This window comes from Miniopterus natalensis, chromosome 2 (genome assembly GCF_054644295.1).
Source record: "Miniopterus natalensis isolate mMinNat1 chromosome 2, mMinNat1.hap1, whole genome shotgun sequence".
In the NCBI taxonomy this organism is placed as follows: Eukaryota; Metazoa; Chordata; class Mammalia; order Chiroptera; family Miniopteridae; genus Miniopterus; species Miniopterus natalensis.
The window spans coordinates 160,571,002-160,595,600 of NC_142082.1; the positions used below are offsets into that span (position 1 = coordinate 160,571,002).

Below are 24,599 nucleotides of genomic sequence, written 5' to 3' on the forward strand. Positions count from 1 at the left end.
AAGCTATGAAGCATCACTTCCACTAAATTCTATTTAATGAGGAAATCACAAAGGCCCTGTTGGGTTCATAATGGGGGACATAAGCTCCACTTATTGATGGGAGGGTGGCGAACAATTTTCACACCTGTTTTGAAACTACTATATGGTCAGTGGGTGTTCTGATCATCATTAATCCTTGAACTGTCCAACTTTCTTTTATAGATTTTTCTAGATACATGTTATATTTTACAATTTAAAATGCTAAAAAATAAAAAGAACATAGTACTAGTCCAACGAGGAGGTCCATAGTCTCCCAGAGTGATGAGAGACATGGCTATTTTTCTTATTGCTTTTAGCTCTTTACTACTCTCTCTAAGGCTTAGCTTTAGCTCTTGGCAACCTGGCTTTGACCTCCTTGTTGGTTTTCACCTTCCTCTTACAGCTTCCTTGCAAGAATGCTGAGATCCAACTGAATTGTACCCTAGCACTTTTCCCTCTGTCTCTGTGGTAAAATAATGGCCCTCCGGAGATGTCCACATCCTAATCCCCAGAACCTGTGAACATGTTACCTTACATAGCAAAAGGCACTCTGCACTTAAAATTAAATTAAGAATCTTGAAATGATATCACCCTGGATTATCACAAGGAGGGTCAGGGTTAGAGTCAAAGGAGATGTGATGACAGAAGCAGACGTCAGAATGTGCCATTGCTGGAAAGGGTACAAGTCAGGGAACGAGGCAATGTCTAGGGGCTGAAAAAGCCGAGGAAATGGATGTTTTTTTCCCCCTAGTGTCTGCAGAAAGAACCAGTCCTCTAACAGGAGTGTTAATCCCATAAAATCCATTTTTGAACTTTGACCTTAAGAATTGGAAAAAAAAAAAGATATGTGTTTTTTCAAGTTACCGAGCTTGTGGTAATTTGTCATAGCAGCAATAGAATCTAATACAGTCCTGTCCTTTTTTATTCTTACTCGTGACCTTTCCCATTTCTGAGGGAAACACTTCCCCTAGGCCTCTTAAACACTACCTGCTGTTAAAGACACGGCTCAGATGCTCTCTTCTCCCTGAAGCCTCATCACCCCGGTCAGAAGTAATTTTGTTAGATACAGAGAACAGATTGACAGCTGTCGGGGGTGGGGGGTGTTGGAAAAAATGAGAAAAAAACCAGTATGGTGATTACCAGAGGGAAAGGGGGCTGGAGGGAGGTAGGAGAGGGTAGTAAATGGTAACAGGAGGAGACTAGACTTTGGATGGTGAGTGCACAGTGCAATGTGCAGATGCTGTATTGTAGAATTGTACACTTGAAACCTATATAATTTTATTGACCAATGTCACCCCAATAAATTCAATTTAAAAAATAAAATAAAAAGTAATTCTTAATTCTCTACTAGAATACTAGGGCATCTAGCAGCACCGGTAGTCTACTAATCACATATTACTTCAACATTTTCCTGTTCAGAAAATTTCCATATTAGACATGCATGTTTGTTGAATGACTACAGGACTAGCAGAATATTATCATACAGCATAATAAATTATTTTCAGTAATAGCTGATATTTTATGGAAAAGTACAAAAGTAAATTGTAACATACGTTTGCAACCTCATATGATCCAGTTAATATCTGTTCCATGTAACGATTTAGATCTCTGAATCTTTTGTGATCTGAATCTGTAAAAGGTAAGTGCCACCAATGCGGAAACCTGTTTGAAAAGAAAAAAAGGTACATTCACTAGTTTGAAAATTGGCCTCTTTATTCTAGGATTGTTTGTGAAGCTATAGGGCCAATGAAAACATTTTTAAAAAAAACCATAAAACACATGATTAATACTGAAAGTTTCATTAACATGGCTGTTGTCACTTGTGCCATTTTAATTGCCACTGATATTAATACTAATTTAATTTAGTATACCAAATTAATATATATGTTCCTTCTTACTGTATTTATGGCAGACCACACATTTTTTCTCTTAAATACATGTGGGGCCTTAATAAATGTTTTCTGAAGTTAATGATTCATAATTTTTCAAAAAGGTCAGATTGCACTGTTTCTTCTGGGTTTACTAGAGATGTTGCTACCCTAAATAAATTAAACTTTTATGCTTCCATCTGGTTGGAGTCTTTTGGAACAAAGTATCACTTTCCCTAGGAGCCTGACTTGCAGAATTTCCTCTCTACTATCTCATGATTCATCTCCATGCGTTAGATATGATTAAGACCAACTATTGGATGGGATGACCTGTTAATGGTTAGCATTTGGCAATGCATTTTGTAGATTAAGTATATCATTTTAGGATCTATCCAGCAGCTCCCTCTGACTGCAGTCTTGTTCTGCCTCCTTCCTGCTTCTGCTTCTTTAATATAGACCTTTTCCTGGGGGAAGGAGAATGGGGGATAGTGAAGCACTGTCAACAACACACAGAAGGATAAGACAACTGAGGCCATCCGACCCACCATTTCTTGTTGGAAATGTCAGGGAAGCCCAAAACAACATGTTTGTGTCTTTAAATAATTATTTTTTAAAAGATCACTTGCAGTTCTAAAGCTTAAAGTATTAAACATGTTCATCCTGACTTAGTTATGAAAATCAGTACCATACACAAGTAATCAAAACATAGAAATGCATTTGATAAATAGATGTTTTGTCTTGGTTTTAACTAATAGTTTTTACATCGGTGGACGAATTTTCCTTATGGCTAGAATAAAATAGAGTTCAACATCAATTCTCTTCCTTTGCTGATGCTTTTATAGATATATATACTAAAAAATCTTGTGTATAAAGAAGTACATGAGAACTGAGGAATTCAGTTATAGAAATGCTATTCAATTGTTTGAGATGCTTTTCAGTTATATGCTAAAAACAACAAAGAATTTCGTTCTTAAAAATTTTTTTTTTAATGATCTTTTATCTGATGGTGACATGATTTCCTCCCTTAATTTTGTCCAGACCAAAGATTAGAAAAGCACTTGGCTTGCAAACAGATTTGATACCTGGTTATTAGAGTAATTCGTCTTCTCGCTACCAACACCCGTATTTTGACTTGCCCTTTATTTGACCCTCAGATATTTTTTTACTCCCCAGGACAATGTCCCAAAATAAGATTTTGGGTGATTGGTGAAAGTAGAAGAGGGAAATAATCAGCCCTTCTCCAGCAAGTTAATTTTAAAGAAGACCATTACTTTTGAGGAAGATTTCCAAGCCTGTGCACTCTGGGAAGGTGCCCACAGGTACCAATAGCCCACTGGGAAGACCACTGTTTCATGCTGTGAGTGATTTGAATTTTACTCTTCATGATTCTAACTTTCTCATCACTTTCCAGATCAGGTTTATTCATTCTTGTAGGGCTTCTCTTAGTAAATTTAGAAGTCAGAGGAAATCTTGGCCTCATCCTTAATTTATATGCATTGCTGTAAGCCTTAGCTCGCTTGGGACTGTTAGCGTACAAATATCTTTCAGGCCACATAGGACTAAATGTTCCTCCTCTCTACACATTGCTTGAATAGTTTTAAAATCAATTTAGGTACCATTACCAGGCAGTAGTTGTTGAGCAAAGCAAAATCCTAACTATAGCTGGAAATGGAGAAGAGGCATATAGAGAGAGATTATTAACACTTTCAAGGTTTCACAAGTTATACTAAGATGTAATGGAGAGATGAAAGTGTAGAACAGAGAAGTTTTTGAAACCAAAAAGGATAGGTCTTTAACATGAACTCACTTATAATTCTAAATCATTTCCTAGTAGAATTTGATGGCAACCACTGATGTTGAATTCAATATGTGCAGGCAATTTGAATTTTTGCCAGCATCTCTTCTTTCTCAGTTATTCTACCAGGTCTTAGGGGGAAGGAGGGTTAATTCTTAAAGCTGATATTACTTTTAAAAGTTTCCACAACCGTATTCCTTTCCTCCCAGTATCTTGAGTGTGCTCTTACTCTAATTTCGTTGACTTCCTGATATTTAAAGCATCTGTATTTAAAAATTTCTGTGACATCTGCAAGTATAGTTTTTCATAAATGTGAACTCAATAGTATTGCACAATATCCCTCCATCCATTGATATCTTTGCTTAGCTTTATATTTTGAAAGCTGATTAAACCTTGAAAGCCTAGTAAAAATCCATATGCACAAAGTGTGTCAGGGCAGGCATGAACATTCACATTGTTAAAGGACCATTATAAAAATCCCAGTATAGATAAAATTACATTTGATTTACTTAGGTGCCAATATCATAATTTCTGGGAGTTCACCTTTTTAAAGTCAAGATACACCTTTGTTATACACTGAAGTCTGTGACCTAAATTTGGCTAGTTCTAACTGATAAATTTTAGAAAGTCTATTTGAACAGAAGTTATTTTCATTATATTTTTAGTTTGCTTACATTTAATATTTTTTTCCAATAAAACTTGAACGGAAGCAATGGTTTTCAAGGTTGCATCAAAATGAACATAACAACAAAATAAATTTAGATAATGTAAATCAGAGTCAACAATTATAACAAAAGTGAGTTGATTTTAATAAAATTTTACTCTATTAAAATTTTACTATATTAAAAATTTAATTTCTTCTGGAACAGCAAATAAATATATCAGAGCTGTATATTGTGGTTACTTATTGTAAGAGTAGACCTATTCAACTTAGTTTTGAATTTTCAATTTTAATTTTATTTTTATAGAAAAACCCCAAAGTAAAATTTAAAAACAGGCAGATAAAACAATTTTCGTAATAACTGATGAAAAAGGTAATTGGTTCTCAGTTTTTCTGTCTACAAAATCAATGGCTGGAAGCAGACAGAAAATTGAAAACCCTGTTCTATTTTATGAGACATAAGTTTTTTTTACTCTGAGAGCAATATAGACTCTCTGCTGTGCTGCTCACAGATAGAAAATCCCAACACCATAATTTCCCCTTCTGTTCAAGGACAAGTACTGAAGGCACACACTGCGGAGCACAGGGCCTTACTCTGGAAGAGGCAGTGATGCAAACTGCTTCTGAAGTTGGCTGTGAAGTTTTGAGAACTGTTCAAACGATTTTCCCGTTAGGCTTGTTTTGTTGTCGCTGTGTGTCACCTGGATTAGATACAGCTGCAGAAAATAAAAAGGCAAAATTCAAAAGACCGCAGTATCAATTGGTGATATCTTTTAAAATCTGATTTTATGTAACTAAGCAAAGCAAGAAGCTTTGGGCAAAATAAATCATCACAAAAGTTAAGAGATGCAATTTGTAATGGCAAAATTACATATAAACACGGTATATAATAATATCATAACCTGATGTGCTGGGAACAGACTGCCTAATTTCTGCTCTTCTTGTGGACACTTTAATTAGCTTTTGTTTTATATGCTACCACAGGCAGGATCTGTTCTCTTTGATGGTTCCTTCTAATAGCTCTGGTTGTTATGATTTGCCCTTAGAACATCCTCGTTAGTGGCACTTCTGCTCAAACTGTAACTGATTTTTCATTTGCATAGTGAAAACAAAAGTCACGGCTTAAGGAAGGCTGTGTAGCGTGGTGAAGGGGAGTCAGAGGTGAAGTCAGATGGTATTTAAGTCAAGATGACAGACTTGAGACTTACGGTACTAGTTTTCTTGCTGAACCTTAAAACTGTCGCTCTTTGAATGGACCTGGATGCACTCAGCATACTGGATTCTTGGGGACAGTTCTGGGGAGCAGACTTGGCAGGGCTTATGGCTGTCATTTGTGCAAGTGTGTGGATCAAGTTATTCAGTTTCACAGGGAAACACTCTAGACTTTCCTTTATTTTCCTAGAGAAATGAAAAAGAGAAGATAATGGGTTGCATTCCCTTGAATTGACTCATTACACTTAAGATTTGTTTCCTTGTGCTTTGTTAGATGTGGAGGAAAACATCAAGAACCAAAGATGTTTATCTGGAGCCCAGCTATTAAACCTTATTTTTCAAATAAACTTCAGGTTCACCTCTTGAAATGTTAGCAAATATAAAATAAACTCTCGTGGTGAAATTTAAAACTGTAATTTTAATCTTGTATTTTGACTTCTTTTAGATTTGTTTTCTATTTTTTGGGATGGTATTTTAAAATTTAATTTTAGTTTATAATTATTTAAAATATTTATATAATTTCAGAAGTTAAATCTACAAAAAATGTATATTTCAAGAAGCCCAGCACCCATCCCGTACTCTTTCTGTTATTCCTTCCCTCCCCTTATATTTAAACATTTTAAAAAATTATGGTTTAAGTTTTATCATTTTATTTCTTAATTTTGTATGTATTTGTGATCTTCTTTCAATTATCTTACAAAAAAGTTGCATACTATAATCCTATACCTAATATACAAGTACTTTATGTGAAAGGTTCTTCACTCTCTGGTCTTTCTGGTTTGTTTGTTCTGGTGTGTCTCTGCTTCTAAAAGTTCCTGGTTTTTGCTTTTATTTAAGAAAGTTTGCAATTGCATTCTAATGGTGTAAGAAACATCATTATATCCCCTTTTCCCCTTTGTGCCTCCTCTCCAGTTTCTCACTTGCAGTGTTGTCCTGCTTATCCCAGGTATTACTATAGAGCAAACAGTGTGCTTATTCTGGTTTTTGTCTTATTCTGCTTTTCATATGTGCTTCCTATTCCACTTTCATTTTCTAATAGAGCTATTGTCTCTACATCAGACAGTAGTATTTAACTATACATACTATGCAGTCTCTCTTCTGTCATTAATCTTAGACTCTTTACCAGTCCTACATCCATGTCTCTCAGTTATTTTGACTATCTGAAGCTAATTCTCATAAATTCTTCAGGAATGCTCAAGGTAATAAGTCTCTGAGTTTTGGGTGTGAATAATAGTTTGTCTGTGGCCTTTATACTTGAAAGTCAGTTTAGCTAGGTACATTTTTGGCTCAAATTTTATTTTTTGAGTGCCATAAATATATTATCCCATTTTTTTCTGGAATAAAAGATTACTATCCAAAACTCTGGTGACATGATGAGCTTTTTTTCCCTTATAAAGAACTTACTCTTTTTGCCTAGATGCTTAAAAAAAGTTTATTTTTCTTCAAAGTCCAATAGTTTTTCTAAAATATCTTAGTTTGGTTATTCTACGTAATTTTTCTGAATATGCACTGTGTCTTTCAATATGCAATTTTTGTCTTTTGATTTTCCAGAAAATTTCTTAAATTTTAAAATTTTATTTTAAATAATATTTGATAATATATGAGTAAATTTTTAACTCATTAATCCTAACAATATATCTGTATTTTCATTTGAAATTTGTATGGACATAGTTATGTAATCTGCAAATACTAAGGAGGTTTTTTTTGGTCATCCTTTGTATTGCTAAAACATCCAGTTCAATGTTAAGCAGAAGTGGTGACAGCAAGGTTTGTTCCTGATTATTAAGGAAACACTTTCAATATTTATCATTAAGTAGAATGTTTTCTGTAAGTTTTTAGTTACAGGTTAAGGACAATCCTTTTTATTTCTAGAGTTTTTCAAACTGAGTGATCCTACATTTTATTAACTGCATTTTCTGCATCTATTGAGGTAATCATGTAATATTTCTCTTTTAATTTTTTTTCACTACTGAATCTTGAATGTTTAACTTGTAACCACTTATCTTACTGAACTCTTGTTATTCCAATTTTTTTTTTTGGTTAATTCTCTGGGATTGTTGTATTTTTCATCTTATTCAAATGGAAAATAATAATATAACAAAGCTTAAATATAGAGCTTTACTATCCATATAGAAGGCATTATTTTTTTCCCTGATATTAATGGGAATGCCTGTAATTTCTTACTTTTAATAGTATGATGTCTATGTTTCTTTATATTCTGCACTTACTAAAATTTTCTAAGAGAAATGGATGTTAACTGTAGTCAAGCACTACTTTTCTGGTAGGCTTCTATCAAAGTTGCGATGCCTTCTTTACAACTAATCTGCCATGTCCTCAATATTAGCAGTGTGGTTCATAATGTTTAATAATTGTCCCCTCAATTTTATAAAACTTTAAGCCCATTTATCTTGTTCTGGTAGTAGAATTTTTTGAATAAATTGCCAAATTTTCCATTATTATACATCACCCTAGGCCAAAATTTGCTAAGAAAGTTAAAATATGCCCGGCCAGGCGTGGCTCAGTGGTTAAGCGTCGACCTAGGATCCAGGCGATCAGGGTTCGATTCCCGGTCAGGGCACATGCCCGGGTTGCGGGCTGCAGCCGATCAATGACTCTCTCATCATTGACGTTTCTGTCTCTCTCTCTCTCCCTTTCCCTTCCTCTCTCTGAAATCAATAAAGATATATTAAAAAAAAAAAAAAAGAAAGTTAAAACATGACTCTGGTCATTATTCATGTCCACAATGTTCATTATTTCTAAAGATGTTCTTTGAATTTATGGGTATATAGTACAGTATACAACATTTCTTTATTGGTAAAGACATGAAGATAATAATAATAGTAGAAGTATACTATTAATCATGACTTATGGAGACCCTACCATTCATTCATTCAACAAATATTTACTGAACATAGTTTATGTGTTAGGGTGGAAAGATCTCAGTGACAGCATGTACTCATTTCTTATGAAGATAGGCTTGTGAACTGTAAATCTTAAGTTCTGATGTGCTCACCCTTGCAAAACTTCAACTATATTCATGCTTTATTCATACATTGCTCAACAGTTAAGATGTAAGAAGAGTGGAGATGAAGGATAAACTTTTATGATAAGCCTGCATAGTTTTAGGATATACTTTCACCTAAATCTATCTCCCATCTTTCAGGTGGTAGATTAATGGGTCTAATCCAATAGTGCTGTTTCATGACTCAACTTGGTACTGGTGCCCTGAGAGCAGTAGGTTTTAGGCCTCTGTGATGATCTGTTTTATCCAGGTGGCAGCTCTCTGGTTTATTTGGTTTAATTGCATCATCAGCAGGATTATGCTTTGGATTATCCTTATATTGCAGGTCCAAAGCAGCAACTGGAAGGTCCAATTCTTAAATTCCTAGGGGTAACCTCCCAGCAGTCTTGATCTTCTAACTCCCTGCTGGGCATTGTTTTCTGTACTGGGGCATAGATGTGAAGGAAAGAAATCAGATTTCTGCCCTAAGGGAGTATATATCTTTTGGCAGGCACTGCACACAATGCCTTATGTTAGTCTTTCATCTTTAGAGGAAAGCAGTGTAATTATTTTCACAATAGATACAAAAAATCAAGAGGTGAAATGCATACCAAAAGTGACATCATCCAGAAAGTAGTAACCCCAAATTCCACCCCATGTTTATCTGATTCATAACATATGCACCTTTTTATATGATAAAAATATCTTAAATTTATCATTAGAAGCAACTGCTGCTAACAGGTTTCCTTAACTATGTAAATGGGTAATTGAGTTTATCAATCTCAGAAAACTGAGTTGAATCCTGGAGCTCTGATCTTTCATTTTAAGTTCAGCATCTAGGCAGATTTCATTTTTCGCAGATGAAATAATTATATTTTTGAACTCAAATTTTTATTAATATGTGACTAAAATGGCAAAAGTTTTTAGTGCTTCATGAAAAGTCAGAAAAACCTTTGAGAAGAAATGCCCTTAATATTGTTGAATGGCAATTGAGTGAAGGTTCTCAGGCAACTTCTGATGGAAATTTCAAGAACATGTTTCTGTTGGTGAAGTTCTTTGTATCATTTTGCAGTTTGATGAATACCTGTTTTACTGGTCAGTCTCTTTAATAGCATCAGGAAATATAGATCAAAAGACTTTCTGTGAAGGAATTTGCATGAGAATGTTCTTATTTTACCATTGACAGTATACTTTTATCACATATAAGGAAGTGACTCACTCCCCATGAACACATTTCTTCATCTAACTCTCAAACTTCATTTTCCCTGCAGTGATTTTTGTCATGTGTAATAAACACGTTACTTTTTTGAAATTACTGACTGAGTATACAGTTCTGTTAGTCATTCACAGGGAACAATGAATTAATACAACTTTGTCACAATTTCTTTTATTTGATAAAGAAAAATAATAGTTTAATGTTGGATTTATTATCTCTAAAATATTATACCAGCACTCTCTCACGCTTAAACCTATAAGTATGCTATCAAGATATTTCTCATTTTGTCACAAATTTATTGTAAGTATCAGAACAAGCCACCTGAAGATGTACCCCAGTGATATGAAGATTATTGTGAGCTGAAGGCAACTGAGACCCTGTGGTCTCGAGAAACTTCTGCTCCCCTCTTAACTAGAATACTTTAAATTAGGAGCTTGACCCATGATAAGAGTTAAAACCAGAAATGACTTTTTATATTGTAGGGCAAACTAATAAATATTGAACATGTGCTCTTCTTGCAATTACCTTCTGCAACCTCAAGGTGCCTCACCCCATCCTTAGCTCAGAATCCCACACATACCTCAGTTTCCCTTTCTGTCTCTGACTCTCTCATGTATGTGAGGTCTTTGACTCGCTTATGTATGCAATTATATTTGGTTATTTTTGTCTTCTCAATCTATCTTATGCTTAATTGATTATTAGATCAGCCAAAAGAACCTTGAGGGTAGAGGAAAGTTTCTTCTTCCCCTATATTCTATTGGACCAATAGATATTCAAACCCATATTTTTTTTACCAAAAAATTACCATTCCAAAATGAATTCAGTGAATAATCAGTTCTGATGCACTCTAGGTACATAATTTTTTTAAAAAAATGTTCCTCTCTATGCATTTTTATTTTTAAAAATTCAAGATTGTCTGACACCAAAAAGAGAACAACTGATAATTTTGGTTACACATGTATGTAATGTATACATATGTGAACACAAAAATTTAAGTTTCATATTCTAACAAAACGTTAAAACAAAAAGGTTAATAGAAAATAGATACTAAAACAAGATATCTCATGTTAATCCTTGTGCTTTGATGGCATCGAACCCTAATTTGAGAAACATAGCTATAAGCATTTAGACATTTTACTACCATGTTATTTCAACTAGTCTGAAGACACTCAAGTAAAAGAACATCTATATTTATCAGAGATTATCAGAGCTTTAGGAGTTACATATGCAGGATTTTTTTTCCTGTCTGAGTTAGCTAAGTTCCAGGCAAGAGCACCGATTATGCAAGAAATCAATTTTGTTCTGTCTGAAGTCACTTATTAGTTCTTCCTGTCATATCAAGAAACTCATTTAGCCATCAAGAGACTCAATTGTTTCACCTATAAAACATAATTGATAACTAAACCATACCACCCACCAGGATTGTTGATAGGATCAAATGAAGTAACATATGAAAAACACTGGAAATATAATAATATTATGCAAATATTACTTCAGAAATATTCTACCAGTTAAGTAAAGAAATAAATATATAAGAGCCCCAAAGGTAACAAACTACATGTAGAGGAGACAGGAAAACAAATGTACAAATTATGGTCTGTGAAAACTGAAATGTGGTAAACTCTCTTGAAATCCTACAAAAGAGAGAGAGGGATTAAGAAGAGGTAACTTTAGAGTTTCTTTTCTTTTCTCCTATTTCATAATTTAGAACTTGGAAAAAAGGGCACATCTGTAATACTTTCAACAATAAAGATAAATTAAAAAAAAACAACTTTGCTGTTTTCCCAGATGAAGGGTCAAGTCTTTAGAATTCATCTACGGGTCAACAAGTCTTGTGTAAATGTCATCACAGGTTCTTAACTCTACTTACAAACATGAGTTCTAGGCTCCATGACCTGGACTATGAGTAAGTAATTTTTAACTGCTATTTCGTATGGAGGCTCCTTACAAAAATTGACCAAATCAAAGCAAATGGAATTAAGGAACTAAGGAAAGGTTGATGGACTGGTCTAATTATGTATAAATAATGTGCCAGCGACATGACATTCCAGGTTATTTTCTTCCCCTCCCAAAACCAGCTTATTTTATGGATGATTTTAAAATGAAATTGTATGCAAAGCAAGAAATCTTATTATGCACTAATATAGAAAAATCAATAGTGATAAATGTTGCTATACTATAATTAAGCTAATAAAAATCTTTAAAATATAAAAATATATTTTAAAATAGTAAATTATTTTAGTCTTGTTGCTTGTTAAATTCCTGGAATATAGTACTTTGATGCAGTGCACAGGGTCAAGCATACCAGTGAGGACTGAACAATGCATGTAGCTGTTGGGAGGTAACAGCTGTTGTGAAACAGGGCCATCTGGACTATCCATCTTTTTAACTAATGATTTCTGGTACTCTTGGCGGGTACATTAAACTTTTTAAATGCCTTTAAGCTTTAGACTGATAGTCTCCCAAAGAGTTCAAAATATATTTTTTTCAGCAAAGGTGCATTCTGACTTGATATTTAGGCAAACTGGGCAAATTCTCAGTGTAACTTACATAACTGAAAAATAGAGATTCTCCTATTGCAGAAATTTAGAACAGTAACTAAGCTTTCAAACATTGTAATGAGTGTGACTAGGCCACACAATTTAGAAAGTACAGTATTGTAAAGGCTAAGCTGTTATACCTGCAAAAAATTAATTACTTTATAAAGTCAATTTAGTCCAGATTAGTTCTTATAATTAAATTTAAAAACTGGGAAACTTTTACATTGAAAGAGAAATTTCACTTTGCATTTTTCTTTGAATCTGCTTTTCTTATTTAGGGAAAGTTGCACACCATTGTCACTAATTCCTCTAGATTGTTTCTTTTTTTTTCTCCCCCCCCTTGTGAGCATTTACTTATGTAGGCATCAATGGTTAAGCTAAGACAAAGGAAAATTCTGACCTTTATTTGTGGAATACAATAATCCACGAGATGACAATTTACAAAGTACAAAAAGAGCATCAAGAAAATGTAATGATAAAAGAACTTAGTGATCTTTATCCCTGTCCCTTACTCTCTCAATCTTGAAGAGAAACCAGATAGAAAGGCACTGAAATATGTTTTGAGACATCTGAGCACACGAAGTCTTGTCTTACTCTGTAACCATGAGAAATAAATGAGGAGGAATGAGGGAACACCGGGAATTATTGGCACTGTGTCTGCACACCCTAGGTGGTTCAGGGGCTCTGGCTCCTTTGTCTGTGTTGTGGAGACTGGGTGTCGTCAACATTTCCAATGGCTTCGCAGTTGTACGTGTTGGGACAGTCACTGTGCCTGCTGTGCCCAATGGCCCCTCATAACTAAGGCTATTCTGTCTAAAGCTCAGAGTTCAGAGAAGAAGCTTTGGGTTGTTCCTTGTGAAAGGATGGCCCATGATAGGAGTATGGATAGAAAAGAGAATCTGTGAAAGCTTTCACGAAGGACCCTGTCCAATAGGGACAAAGGAAACTAGTTAAGTCAATGAGATTGTCTCTCTCTGGAATTTATATTAGACAATGCTGGCCAATGGACAAACAGAAGTAAACTATGATAGGCAGAGATAAGCAGAGTAAAAGATCGTGTTTTCCATTAGAAACTAGCCAGATCCTGGTGGCTTCTGGGGGTCTTTAGGTTTCAAATTGAGTCCACGTATATCCCTTTTCCCAAGGATACCGGATAGAATCTTTGGTTCTAGCTGCCAAACCACCTCACTAATGCAAGCTATTTGTTTTTTGAGGATTGGAGTTTTGTTTTGCTTCAAATTACTTTCAATTTCAGCTGGAGAACAAGAGTTCTTATACTTACTAAACCAAAAAATTTGTGTGACAGACCAAATGGAATACTGGGAAAACATGAAAAATTTCCTCTCACATTTTTGGAGAAGGAAATGGGTGAAGTGAAAAGCATGATCTGTATGTGGGAGGGGAGGTAGGCAGAGAAGCTTATGCTTAATGATCCCAGTCTGGGCTGTGAAATGGGTTATCTGTTTCTAAGGACAGCTAACCCAAGGTTTGAGATGATTGAAAATTCTGAAATAACCCATTTGGACAGCATTTTAATGGATGGTTGCCTTCGTTGCCTAGCACTGGGCCCAGCAGAGATATTACATGAGAGTATCAATTTGCAGGGACTGAGTCATGATACTTTCTTCAACAGCACCCAGCTAAAAGGGGAGTAGAAAAAAGCAAGGGAAACAGAGAGAAGAGTTGGCAATGATGTGAAAAACCTTTGTGGCCAGCAAAACAATTTTATATTCTTTTTTTTTTTTTTTTTTTTTTTCTGAATGCCATTCATTGTGATGGTTTTTAATGCCACATGGAGTACAGCATCCTCTGGAATTCATAATCGGCTCTTAACCTAGAATGTGAAAGTAGGGGTGAGGTAGGATCCTGTACTATTCATAAGTAGAGTACTTCCTTGGAGAGGCAGGAAAAACCATTTCTTTCTTTCAAGTCTCAAACAGGGTTGAGAGTGGCAGCTTCTTAATGTTAACACTATAGTCAGGTAGCCACACATGCTGTGTCTCAGATAGCTCACTCATCTTCAAGACAGACCTGTGAGCTTGGTGGCAGGAGGGTAGGGGGGACTTTTTGTCTTATTTTTATCTGTATCTTAGTAGTGATCAACAGTGACATAAAATACTTTTAGCCTATCAGAAGAAACAAGACAAAGAGTTTAAATACACAAGGGGATCTCATAATTATGCAGAGTTAATGACACTCCTTGAAGCACCAGGCCCAATGCTGGATCCATCACAAAACTGGTTTCTTTTTTGGTAAATTATGTGCACTATACTTCAAGTTTCTCCTTAAGTTTAGAAATCCATGTGATGTCAGAGAATTCAGCTTAAGATAATATTATTCACACAGACAAGTAAACAGGTGCATGTAATTTTTACCATTTATTTGAATCTTATCATTTAAAGCTCCCTTTTTTTTTAAAATTAAATTTTTGGGGGTGACATTGGTTCACAAAACCATACAGGTTTCAAGTGTACAGCTCAATAAAACATCATCTGTACACTTCATCCTGTGCCCATTGCCTCAGGCAAAATCTCCTTCCACTCCCATGCCCCCTCCTTTGCCTACCTCGACATGTTTTTGTTTGTTTTTTTGCTTACCCCTTTTACCTTCTTTCATCCAGTCCCCCCAACCCCTTCCTCCCTGATGAAGCTGTAAACATGAGTAAAATATACAGAGCAGGAATGAATGAATATTGAAAAAGTAATTTACCCCAAAGAAGATTCATTTGGTAATAATAGAGTTGGGGTGGATAAACCTTCATAAAGACAATTAAATTATAAGGCCGTCAAAAGAAAGAGGTAGGAAATGGCAAGTCACAGACAATAACTGAACAGAGGAATGACTCACCCCCATTTAGATGACTAGATGTCTTTTAAGTTTGCAATGGAGAACTAGTGCTTTACTGTAAATTTCTCAAAATAAGCTTAATTAACAAAACATACTACATAGCATCTGAAAGCGAGAAAATTAGCCTGGCAGAAAATATGCAGGAGGTGAAATACCGGCTCACTGCCAAGAGATTATTTGCTTCTGATCTACTTCCCATAGTAGTTCAAGTCCTCTTGGATGGAAAGGGGAGATGATTCAATGTAGGCAAACTCACCTATATCTAAGATTCTGCTCTTTACAGATCTGGGAGAGGCAGATGTAATTGGGGGATGTGGAGGGTGGGACTCTGGCTGACACATAAAGCATATTTACATTTTTGCTTTGGCTAGGGCCTAAAAGAGCTGTTTTCATCTAATATATAGTTTTCTCCTTTTATTTTTTTAATGGTAGGAGGGACTATTTGTAAATTGTAGCCCTATAATTGCTCTGTCCAAGTAATGACACATCACTGTATTGTCTTAGAGATGAAAGTAGTGAGTCCATATCCCATCATAAATCTCTTTCCAAATTGTTTTTATGGACGTAGTTCAAGTACAACAACCAATTTATTTATGTCAGTCCTGGCTCTTTTCAGTGACCTCTTATTGAACAATGTGTTAGATAAAGAGCCTGGTTAGCAAACAATAGCGTGCTACAGAAACACTGACTAAGGCCTTGTGCTAGAAGTTCACATTGCTCTTTTCTACCCCTTGGGAATGAAGACACAAGCTAGTTCTAGAAATGATAGTTCCATTGCAATGGCTGTTCGCCCGAAATTCATCTCAGATGTGGGTTGTGTGTGCACACAAGCATAAACGCACACTTATTCACAGCTAACCTTACTTGGTAAAATGACTTGTTGCTTCCAGGTCTGTGTCTTGTGGACGAAGATTATTGTAAACATATCTCAGGTCTTGGATTCCACTTAGCTCTGGCAATCCTGCATGTAGCATCTTGGCAAAACAAACACACAAACAAAACAGAAGCAAAAAACCTCAGAATAAATGCAAATAAAATCTTACTTGGTTGAGTTTGGTTAAGCTTACTTGCTTAATTTGACAAATACATATAAACAAATACATAGCAGTGCCTTTGAGTTTGTACACATGAATCACTATAAGTTCATGCTTTCTAAACTCCTATAATTGGTAGTAGAAGCAATAACAATACAAAAATAAAAACCAATAAAATTGTTGAAGTGCTTGCAGGTTAATAATTTAATTTTATCATAAACCATTGAAGTAAGCATGATAGTATTATTTATTTCTATCTTTCCTTCTTGTAGAAAAGCCATATTTGGCATGGTACAGTAGAAATAATACGATATCTAATGTCAGAATTCCTGGACCCACCATGTAAAATTGGAATGATTTTGAAAAAGTCTCTTAACCTCTTTGAACCTCCATTTTCTCATTTTTAAAGTGGATATAAATATACCCAACCTATCCTGGGAGAATCAAATAGCTAATGAATAAAAAAGAGCTTTATATATTACGCATTGTTACAAAAATTATATCACAATGCCTATTTTAAAGAAGAAAAATGTAGTTTCCCCCAAACTGTAATTGGAGTGTCCAGGTCAAATGGTTGTAAGCACATAGAGTGTAAAACTCATACCTCTTCCTTATTTCATGTTCTTCCACGACTCTATGATTCAGACTACTAGAATGTAATTTTCTCTAGTTAAGTGGTGATTTCATTTATTAAAGATTATTAAAGCAATGAAATAATTAAAGGTATAATTGTACAAAAGCTCAGGCATTTTTCTGCCAACCTTTATAAAAGTACTTTGTTTACTAGACTGAAGGGATAATATTCTCTATAGTTATGGGCAAAACTCTGAGAAAAAATAGATCTTTCTGATATAAATGTGAACTTTGCAAAAATAAAAGAAGAGGGATGATGCCATCAGTACCTCTATGACTAAGATGATAAATTATTTCCTGCTTTGGAATAGAGGCACTTTTACAGTTGTGGGAAGTTAAGAAGGATGCTGTTAATCCTAAAAATAAAGGGAACAGCATATATAGATGTACCGAGGAAAGCAAGATATCATCCATTTGTTCACAGATAGAAATCCAGGATAGCTTTCTGGAACATAGGGTATCCTGTGGGTGAGTGACAAGAAATTGGGTTGAAAAGGCAAGTAGGGTAGGATGTTTTAGCAATATAAGAGATTTTGTGCTTTATCCTAAAGGCAGGAGATAGCTCTTTTAGTGTTTTTACATTGGGAACAAAATGAATGAATTGTATTTTATAGAGATCATTGTTGTTATTTTTGAAAAACAGATTTAAGTGAGGCCAAATAAGAGAATGGATTGGGAGACTGTTTAGGAATGAAAAGAAATTACTGGATTTTAAATATAAATAGAATTGAGAAAACTGGGTGATTGATTGGCTATATTTGAAGAGCTGAGTGAGGCAAAAACCGTAGAGCTGTAAATATGAGTTTGGGAGTCAGCAGCATGTAGATTGTAATAGAAACCATGAAAATGGATCAGGTAGTCCTGAAAAGTTCTCAATCACCTCTCCTCATGGATGATCAAGCATCTCAAATTTATGATATTTAAGTTGAACAAATTCTCTTCTCCTGTAAACGCTCCCTCCTCTTTCCTGTTTTATATCTCCATTTCACTTCCACCACTGTCCAACTAGCAAAACATTCATATTTTCTTTGATCCCTACTTCCTCCCTTTTTCCAGTGTCAATCACTTTATCTGTCAGCGCCAATCACTTAATTCTATAAAAACTACCTCAACAGTCTCTTGTATTCATTCGCCTTTCCATTGCAATTATTGCCATAGTTCAGCTCCTCTTCTTCATTTGCTTAGACAACTTCAATAGCCTTTTTCTAGTTTTCCAACCCTTCTCTCTAATTACATAAAGTCCTAGTTATATCTAAAATATAAGTTAGGTGATGGTACTCCCTTCATCAAAAACAAAAAACTTCTCAGGTGTTTATATATTAATATCCAAAATACTCATTCTGGTCATAAATGTTTTTTCATAATCTCACTGCAATCTGTCACATCAGCCTGTCTGCATTGGCCTTCATCTGCACCACAGGCTGGGTACACTCGATTCCTTCCATTTCCAACACTTTTTATGCCCATGCTCTTTAAACCTTCACAGTCCTTATATTTTTCTCTCAGCCATAATTCCTTTCCTCTTCCTCCTTGTCTATTGAAATTCCTCTTGAAAGCTTAACTCCAATGCTTCTTTCTCCTTGAAGCACCATAGATCTTGATAATATTTAACTACTGCTTTCTTTGTACTACAATCATATCTTGGTGCCACCTCTTTCACAGTACTCATTGCTGCCTAGATTTCACTATATTTTGTTCATGTATATGTTTGTCAGATTGAATTTTAACTTCTTTGAGAACAGGAACTGGGTTTTTATTCAATGTTGAATTGTTTATATTGCCTAGCATGGTGTTTTGTAAATAGTTAGAACTTAATGAATGCCTGTGAAATAATGAATGTGTGAATGAATGAATGAATGAATGAATGAATGAATGAATGAATGAATAAAAAATATCTGACCCTGTTAGGCATTGAAAACCTATAAGTAGCAAGTCCAACATTTGAATACTAAACTTAAAATCAACCATAGGGAGATATATTCTCAAAAGCAACAAAAGTCCCTCTTAGGCTTTCCCTTATCAGTTCTGTACTTAGAATTCTAGAGACATCTGTGTACTTATTGAGGCAGTTTTCTCCTTTATCACACTGTGATTGTCCAGTTGCTAAGACAGGCTTTTCCCTATATTTGGATTGCTTTCTAGTTTCTATAAATACCCTGAATTCATACCTGCTTGCTTAGCACTCTGTCAAACATTTCCTTGGAAAGTAGACCCTGTACTGACTCCTTCCTCTGCCAATACACACACACACACACACACACACACCCCACTCGAGTGTGAAATGAAGCCAGCTTCAAATCCGAAGAATCCCAGCTCTCTCTGTCATGTGGCTGATTAGACGTACCAAGTGCTGACTTTGGCCTTGTTGATGTGTCCCTTTCCTTAGAGAGGAGGCTTTGAGTGCTATGAATCTACCTGTCAGAGTAAGGATTGCCCCAGACCTGGGTCCATTTAGTCATGTCTGTTCTCTTACCTACAGAGACGTAGTTCGAGTGTCTCCTAGCTTAGATTACATGGGTAATAATTTCATTGCCACTATAGGAAAGGGAAAGGGTGGCTAGGACAGGCAATGAGCAGATAAGTTCCTTTGTAAAGGACAGGAACATTAAAACATTTTCTACTTCTGCTCTCTTCCTACTAAACCCACATCTATTTTGATAGTTGTGCTTTAGGAAGTAGACACTATTCACCATCACAAAGAGAAGTTAGAAAGATTTCTGCTGGGAAATATCTGATATAATAATGGGTGTGAAAAACATCTTAAAGTGGGTGAATGGTCCCTATGTTCTTTGGGATCCTTCCATAATAGCTGATATTGATTTTTTAATGAGAGAAAAGCTGATGAAATACAGGCTTTTATGTTAGTGAATTCAGCCAGCAACACTCTTGAGTCTCCTGCAGATGTTGTGCTTTTAAGTAATATGGGAATTTCATGGATTATTTTTCCTCTGCTTTTCCCAGGAGTAAATAAAAAGGACTGTGGATATCTGGACTCATGCTGCTCTCTACCCAGGATGAGCCATTAACTCTACAGTAGACTTACCACATGCTTCTGGCTCATAATCCTGGCTACTGACCATCCATGGATGCTAGAATTGATGACTCATATCAAGTATTTCTCACATTATAACTGGGTCATAGTGCAGTAGGCTGAGTTCTTTTTAGAGAAGCTTACACAGCAGGAGTCACTTTGAGAGAGAACTGAGAGGAATGTAGATTACCCACATAGGTAGAAAATGATCTTTCATAAATTTAAATTTAGTTTTTATTATAAGAAGCTATAGTACAGTGATTGTGGTCCTGAAACCTTTACTGATGCTTTGATTATCTATAGAATGCCATGTGAAATCCGAAAAGGAAAAAATCGAGAGGTAAAAGACTAGAAACAAAGGGAATAACACACTGTTGTTTTACATACGTATATTTGTTCATTGGTCTAATTGGTACACATTGCCTCTAATCTCTGTCTCAGTGTCTGTGACAGTCTAAATCTAAGATTATATGCTTAATCTGAATTAGTGTTCTTCACTGCCAAATTTTCCTCCTTAGCCTAAGAGTCAAGACTTAAATAATTAAAGCATAGATTTTTGGGATATATTATATAACAGAAACCTTCAAGATCTAATTTTAATATTACATTATGAGAATTTGAAAAATTCTTGATTAAAATAACATACATCGACATTTTAAAAGGAAATAAGATTACATTAACTCTATAATTTCATGATTATTTAATATATTGTGACTCATGCTAGTAGTTTTCTTTTTAGGTAGGTAGAAAAGTTTTCTAAATAAGAAGAAAAAAAGCTCACCAATAGCTTTCTGAATCTATTTTTCTCAAAAAGCCATTCTTTCACTTTCACATGCTCACTTATTATCATTCAGCATAATTTCAGTGTCTCCTGAGAAACAGCATAAACTATATTTGTGCTTTTCTGCTTTGGGTTTATTTTTGAAATGTCTGTGACTGGTTCGAGTAGTAGTTAGTATGGTACTTGCTCTTGTACATAGCTATTTACAGCATTATAGACATTTAGAAATGTTGGATACCTCCGTTATTTGTATACATGAACTTTATCTTCCTTATTAAATTGAAAATTTTAAGACTGACTGGGTCTTATATGATAATGTATTCTCTCCAATTTCTGGCATATAGTAAGTACTCAAGAGCTCATGGATTCATGAGTTAGAGCCTCCTAGAGGCCAAGGATATATTAGAGTTGATACTATCAGAATATTTATTATGTAAATGGAGTCAAGGTCACAGACTCAGTCTTGGTAAAGTTTCCTTTGTGGTATGACCACAGATTATGAACCATAAGGCATATCATGACAGCAATATGGCCTAATAGAATTGGGAAATACAAATCTACTGAAATGAGTCACTGGTTATTAATGGAAAATTCTGGAGATGGACAGAACCTTATATATCCATTTACACATAAAGGAAAAATTTCTTTGTATATGAAGGGCTACATGTTTATAATATTTTAAGAAATTCTCATTTTTGAAGACAGAAAAAAGAGAAGTAAGGTACATATGTTGTTTTAAAGTTAAAACATGGATCCAAATCAAATCTTCATTGCAACAAGGTCAACATTTATTCAGTACTAACTAATAGAGCTTTTCTGCAATGATGGAAATGTTTTATAGAGGTGCTGTCGAGTGTGGTGCTACTAACCACATGTGTCTACTGAAGTGCTGAGCCCTTGAAATGTGACTAGTGAGCCTAAGGAGCTGAATTTAAAATTTTATTCAATACTAATTAACTTACATTTAAATAACCACATGTGACTAGAGGACACTGTATTGGGCAGTACTCTTATAGATTAACAAGGATCTAGTATAATAAATTAACTGAATCCTATTATATGGCAGGTGCTGTGCTAAATGCTTTATATTAATTATCTATTAGGGTTATTATGAAATGTAAATCAATTAATACACATAGGATCTTAGCATAGTGCTCATGCAAAGCATTAGCTATTAGGTTGTGCATTCATCAATCCTACATCTACAAGGTAGATGCTATTATCTTCATTTAATAGATGAGAAAACAGAGTTTTACTGGAGTTAAGTAACATACCCTGAGGAATGTAGCCAGTAAAATGCCAAACTAGAATTCAAACCCAGGAAGTCCTGGCTACCAAGTTTGTGCCCTTAACAGCATCTAGTATAATTATAGTCAACTGAAGCCTCTAAACCAGTTATTTTTGATGATTATATTGACTCCAAACACTGTACTGATCTACCAAAGTTGTATTTCTCTCCTTCAGTTTGCTGCAATTACTAGTGTGTATGTATGTGACCAAATGAATCACTGCATTCTTCTCTCAGAAGATATTTCTAACAGATTTCTTCCCTCTCATCCTGCATATCTGACTATCATCTCTTTGTGTTGGACTGTGGAATTAAACATTAAATTTTCCCCTTTGGTCAACAGAGATAATACAGGACCATGACTCAGTAGACCCAATGTATACTACTAAATGTAGCATCTCCCAGTTGAGTTCCTAGCAAGTCACCTCACATTTTGACCTTCAATTTCTGGAAAATAGGAAGTGATCAAAGGCAGAGATTGGGAGGACAGCCAGGAAAAATCCTTGCCTGGTCTACATCACTGGGTTGCTGTAATGTGTAAATGTGATAGTTTTTAAAAGCACTTTTGAAAAAAATCTGAAAGCACAATACAACTGATACAATATTCTAAATTACTGTCCTTCATCTTTAATCAAGATATACTGAGATAACCCGATTATATCAATATTATCTTGAATAGAAATGTTTGCGACAATAACTGTGAACTAATGGAATGACTTATTAAGGGATGTGTTTATTAGCTATACAATGGTACTTTTAGTTTGTTCATTTCTTTCTGTTTGTAATAGCTCTTTGGGGAACTCCAAGCCATTAGCAAAAATGGACTACCCAAAGACAGACATAAATGAAGCTTATTATTTTTGTTATTTCCCAAAGGACTTACCATTTCTAGCAGGTTCAAAAGTAGTCGACTGTGCCTTCTGACAATATTATAAGCTCGACAGCAAAGCTCCACAAAATCTTGGAAATGCTGTGGGTTTTTTCCACCCTCTGTAATAAAGTATTCCATCTCTGTAGTAAAAATAAAAGGAGCTCGGTCCCTATAAACCAAAAACAATAGCAACCTTAAGCAGGAGAAATGGTTCGTAGGGTTAAATTAGGCAGTTACAACAACTTATTTCCATTAAATTTTTTTTTTTTTTTAATTCTCTCTGTTTTAATGGATTAACCTCCTTCATTGTGGGACAGCTGGAGAAACTTGCTAATTGTAGATTTTGAATAACATAGCTGGCTGTACAGAGAGGGAAGGACAATTTATTTTACAATGTCAACCTATATTATCTCAAATACTTAATTCTAAGTTATATGTGATGGGGATATTATCCATTAAAAATTAATGTAAGGACAAATTAATAATGAAGGTGATTTTACAGAAAATATATTTACTACTAAATTTTGAAATGATCCAATGGACCCTGTATTTGATCTCTTGGTGTGTGTTTTTTCTTTGAAGGTATGCTGACCTTTTAGGAAAAAATGTTTCAGGTAAAAGCTGAGACATTTAATGACTAGTTCTTTTAGAAGGCAATCTATGAAAAAAGCAGATGTTACTAATTCACTATCAGATGCTTAATAAGGGAAAAAAGATGTAGCTATATTTCATTTCACACTAAGCCCAATAAAAATACTTATCAGAAAAGAGGAAATATAAACTGACCATGTTGCTATGTAAGTAATATCGCCCCCTAAGGTTCCAAGGCTGGAAAAACAGATAAATAAAGGACCAGAGAGATGACACTGTTTCCCTTATTTTTTGGTCTTTTTTTTTTTCTCCCCCCCCCCCCATTACTTGAGACATGAAGAGATGAAGAGACCTGAGATGAAGTGTAAGCACTTCTAATAGAAACTGCCAAAGGAAGGACTGGAAACTTCTCTCTGATTAAGCCTCACTCACTGAATAAGAAAAACACAAGCGAGTTTTGATACTGATTTGGCCCAAGGTCCAAAGAAGCATTTGAGATAGGAATGCAGTTTTGGGTAAAAAATTGCTTAAAACAGTAAAGATTTTTGAATGAATTTTAAAAATCATATTTTTAAAATTTGAGCCTAGCAACCTAGATATAACTAAGATTAGTCAAAGCAGTAAATGGATTATTGAGGAAGCCTCTCTTTTTTTTCTTTCAATGATAAAGAATAATTGTATTCTTTAATATTGCTATGCTTAGCTATTTTAGTAAAAATGTGATAGAGTGGGAAATCACTAATCTGACTTAGTTAACCAGATCTTTCGGAAGTATGGCTATTCAAATCAGAAAGCCACAACCCAGGTATTTTGTGGCTGATCTGAGACAGTGGGACAGACATTTTATGGCTGACTGGACTTGGCAGGTGAAGTATTTTAAAGAAAATATAACCTACCTCTGTCTGGCTTTGGTTATTTTATTATTTTATTTTATTTTATCTGATTTTGTGATTCATGCTAACCATTGAATGTTAGAAGGAAAGACTGGTATAATAATATCCTCACTTAAGTTTATATTCATTAATTTGAGCATTCATTATTCAACAAGGTTTATTGAGCTCCTAGACACTGATGAATGTATCCTAAGATTCAAGTCCTAATTTTAAAAGTTTTGCTCAAAAATCCTCTTATATTTGGCTTTTATTGACTCATCCAACCTATATGCTATGAGTTTACTTTACAGCCCTTTATTTTAGCCAAGGTAGAAGCAGA

The 24,599-nt window shown here is 34.8% G+C and overlaps 1 protein-coding gene across 3 annotated transcripts in view; it reads right to left on the reverse strand.

The window, feature by feature from the left end:
• PIK3C2G (phosphatidylinositol-4-phosphate 3-kinase catalytic subunit type 2 gamma) overlaps positions 1 to 24,599 on the reverse strand; it is a 233,360-nt gene that overhangs the window by 42,822 nt on the left and 165,939 nt on the right. For all 3 annotated transcript variants that reach the window (XM_016197493.2, XM_016197491.2, XM_087813943.1), the window contains 5 exons: positions 22,809 to 22,965; positions 16,023 to 16,132; positions 5,551 to 5,740; positions 4,937 to 5,058; positions 1,572 to 1,680 (listed from right to left, as the gene is read on the reverse strand). In XM_016197493.2, coding sequence (XP_016052979.2) covers positions 1,572 to 1,680; positions 4,937 to 5,058; positions 5,551 to 5,740; positions 16,023 to 16,132; positions 22,809 to 22,965 — 688 coding nt within the window. The remainder of the gene's footprint in view (positions 1 to 1,571; positions 1,681 to 4,936; positions 5,059 to 5,550; positions 5,741 to 16,022; positions 16,133 to 22,808; positions 22,966 to 24,599) is intronic.